Here is a 3,774-nt window from a genome sequence, read left to right on the forward strand (position 1 = left end):
TTCTCCTTCAGCTTCTGATTTCCAAGAGTCTTAAAAGGGATAAAGACAAAAAAAGATTTTTTTAAATTAAGGAATAAAAAAAACACTACTACAAAAATTAAACTTTTTCCAAAGTAATACTTACTTTTTCCAGAGCCTGTTACTATTTCTTCATTTAAACCTTTGTATCCACCTATTAAAGAAATTCATAGTGGCAAACAGTTAAGGCAAACCAGTATACATCTTTATTTTCACAGTCCTAAAAATAACAGTCATCTTTAAAGTCCCTTCTTACAAATGGTATTTGAGACAGTTAATAACAGAAACATGGAGGCTGTAAGTACAGCTCAATGCTACAAATGTTCATAATGTGCACAAGTCCCTGGGCTTACTGATCTTCAGAATGAAAAGAAGGGAAGGAGGGAAACAGGGACTGAGGGAGAGAGGGAAATAGAATTTTATACATGTTAAGATTATTTAGTAATTCAAAATGATTTTTTCCCAGTTATTTAATAACCACATACTTAGAAGGAGCATTTCATTACAACAGCATTGACATATTCAATAACAATTTTCTGAGCTAAGCATCTTTTTCAAAATTGGCCGTAAATTTTTAGTTTTACAGTTGAATTGTTACAGTTATACAATATTGTACTCAGCATAAACCCTGTAAGACATAAAATTGAATGGGGCTCTAACCTTTAAAATTCATTACTTTATGAATCTCATTATTTTAATCCATTTCATTATTAAAATACAGTTTCACATAGAAAAACTCATTTTCGATGCAATTGACATTAAGATGTTTGCACATGTTTCTCATCTGTATATATCTGATTATAACTAGTGACAGTCGGTTACTTTCTGAGCTCCTTGGCATCTGAGCATGGATATAAAGTCATCGGGTAGATTTCAATGGTAATGCTTTCCACATCTACTAATTATTTTTTAATCATTTTTTAATTTTTAATAACTACATGATCAGAAGCAGCAATTCACTACAGATTTAACATATTTACTAACACACTCCAGAGCAAGAGTACATCTCTTTCACAAGTGGGTGCAAGTTCTAAGTTCACAGTTAATACAGTTATACAACATTGAACTCAGTATAAGCCCTGTAAGACATAAAATTGAGTTTTTAACCTTTAAAAAAGATCTCTATTTTGGGCAGGGTGTGTTGGCTCACGCCTTTAATCCCAGCACTCGGGAGGCAGAGGCAGGGGGATCTCTGTGAGTTCAAGGTCAGCCTGGGCTACATAGTAAGTTCAAAGACAACGAGAGAGAGAGAGAGAGATTAGGAAGTCATGGGGTGGATTTCAATGATAACGTTTACCACCTCTACTAATTAGCATGATGTAAATTTCCATGCTTCCTTCTCAAATATAATATTTTTAAAAATTTTGTGTGTGTGTATATCACAAAGAACATCCCAAGCCATCTTATTTGACTATACACCCACTTCCCAGATGGCACCCTCCCATAGCCTCCCTCCCCCCAATAGAACCCTTATACTCTGATATCCCTGCTACTGTCTGGTGTGTTGTTGGCACCCCAGCCAATCCCTACTACTTGCCATTCTGGTGAAATCTAATCGGCCTATCTAGAGGTCTTTGCTTTAGGACGGTCAGCTGTTCCTCTACTAGCAGCAATCAGTTGTCAATACTCCTTTTATAAGATTATGGTCTGCTGTTCATTTTCCCAGGTCTATGCTGGGTTACTATTTGGGAGTTCCTTTGGTCACCCTGGCCAACAATTCAAAAGAAGGTATCTCCTATCTGGCATTGTTGCTTGTTATGTAGCCTTTAGCTATGCAAATGGACTCTTAAGAAATTATATTGACCCCTTTAATCTTTGGTTATACTTTCCTTTTAGATGTTCAAGGCCATACAGTTGGCCCAGATAAACCAATTTATTTTTACTCTTAAGGTTGTTTGAGGACCTGTTCCTCAGGGGTCACATGGGCTTGGGAGGAGCCCCTGGCTCCTTTCTTTTACCAGTTCCGCCTATGTGAAGATAAGGCATCAAAGGTCCTGTTCAACCATGGTTGGCTTCACTTGGAAGCATGGAGGAAGTGATTCCTCTGTGTTGACCCTCCTCTTCGTAGACTGGAGACTGGTTCAAGTCCATCTAGTGGGGTCTCCTCGTCCTCCTTGATCAAGAGGACAGGTGACCCACCACCATTACAGGACTTTTTGAGAGATGCTCATAGTCCCCTGGAACTAGTCAACCTAGTAGGGCAAGGAGCAAAAACTGTCCTTTATGTCTCTCTGACCAAATTAGTGCAGGCCTCAAAGTATGTCTGTTAAATATCAAAGAAGGTGAGTTCCACCAGTCTGATACTTTTAATTACTGTGTGTCATGTAGATAAATCTTGGGCAAAGACCAATTGTTCTCAGATAAACCTTACCTAGACATATATTTCTTGATCTGCTCTGTATAATTTGTCAGTACGTTGTTGGACTAATATGGTTCACTCTGGTTTTCAAAACTAGCTAGGCATTATTTCTCTCTCACATTGTCTCACTCCTCCACCGTAGTTCTCCCACTTAAGGTGCCCCCATTCACCCCCCTTGTCCTTACTAATAACCTTCTCCTATGGTCCTACCTCTCTTGAGCTCCTTCTTTCACCTTATCCCCTAAGTTCCTTGTATACCCTTCCCTCCCTCCCTTAAACTAACCCAATTTTTATCCATATCTCCCTTATTAAGGCCTGTTTCCCATTGTTCTTCTCTTTCAAGTTCTTTCTTTTCCTTTACCTCCCTGTTTCCTTTCCATTATCCTGGTTCCTGTAGTCATGCCTGGATACATACTCAACTTATCAGGGTTTGGTTCTGGGATCCACATATGCAGAACAAATGTCGATTTTTTTTTCTCAGTCTGTGTTACTTCACTTAGTATAAAAGATTCTAGTTCCATCCATTTACCTGCAAATTTCATGATTTCATCTTTCCTTTACTGATGAATAAAATTCCATCATATAAATGAACCACATTTTCATTATCCACTCGTGACTTCAGTCACTTAGGCTGTTTCCATCTCTTAGCTATTGTGAAAAGAGCAGCAACAAACATGGATGTACAAGTGTCTCTGCAATAGGATGAGTTCTTTGGGTATACAAGTGTCTCTGCAGTAGGATGAGTTCTTTGGGTATTTGCCGAGGCATGATATAATTGGGTTAAACGGTAGGTACGTTTGTAGTTTTTTCAGAGTTCTCCACACTGCTTTCCATAGGGGTTGAACCCGTTTGCTGCCCCACCAGCAGTGGCTGAGTGTTCCCCTTTCCCCACATCCTCTCCAATATTTGGTAGTATTTGTTCTCCTGATCTTAGCCAGTCCGACTCGGGTAAGATGAAACCTTAAAGTGGTTTTAATTTGCATATCCCTAATTATTAGTGATATTGAACATCTTTTAACATGTTTCATAGCCATCTTTACTTCTTCTGAGAACTCTCTGTTCAGCTCCTTAGCCCATCCTTTAATTGGGTTGCTTCTTGTCTTGATTCTGTTTAATGAGTTCATTATATATCCTGGATATTAAACCTCTGTCAGATGTGTCACTGATAAAGATTTTCTCCCGTTCTGTGGGTTTTCTGACCGCTTGCCTGGATGCCACCTTTGATCTACAGAAGCTTTGTAGTTTAATGAGGTCCCATTTGTTAATTCTTGCCCTTGTTTCCTGAGCAATTGATGACCAGTTTAGAAAATCCTTTCCTACACCTGTATCTTGTAAGTTTTTCCCAATTTTTCTTCTAACAGTTTCAGAGTTTCAGGCTTTACATTGAGGTCTTTGAT

At 38.6% G+C, this 3,774-nt stretch overlaps 1 protein-coding gene across 1 annotated transcript in view; it reads right to left on the reverse strand.

Annotated features, from left to right (window-relative positions):
• Ddx4 (DEAD-box helicase 4) overlaps nucleotides 1–3,774 on the reverse strand; it is an 86,187-nt gene that overhangs the window by 37,250 nt on the left and 45,163 nt on the right. The window contains 2 exon segments of the mRNA XM_008840383.1: nucleotides 3–29; nucleotides 125–172. Of these exon segments, the coding sequence (XP_008838605.1) occupies nucleotides 3–29; nucleotides 125–172 (75 nt within the window).

The sequence above is a fragment of the Nannospalax galili genome, unplaced genomic scaffold (assembly GCF_000622305.1).
Source record: "Nannospalax galili isolate Female #2095 unplaced genomic scaffold, S.galili_v1.0 scaffold339, whole genome shotgun sequence".
NCBI lineage: Eukaryota > Metazoa > Chordata > Mammalia > Rodentia > Spalacidae > Nannospalax > Nannospalax galili.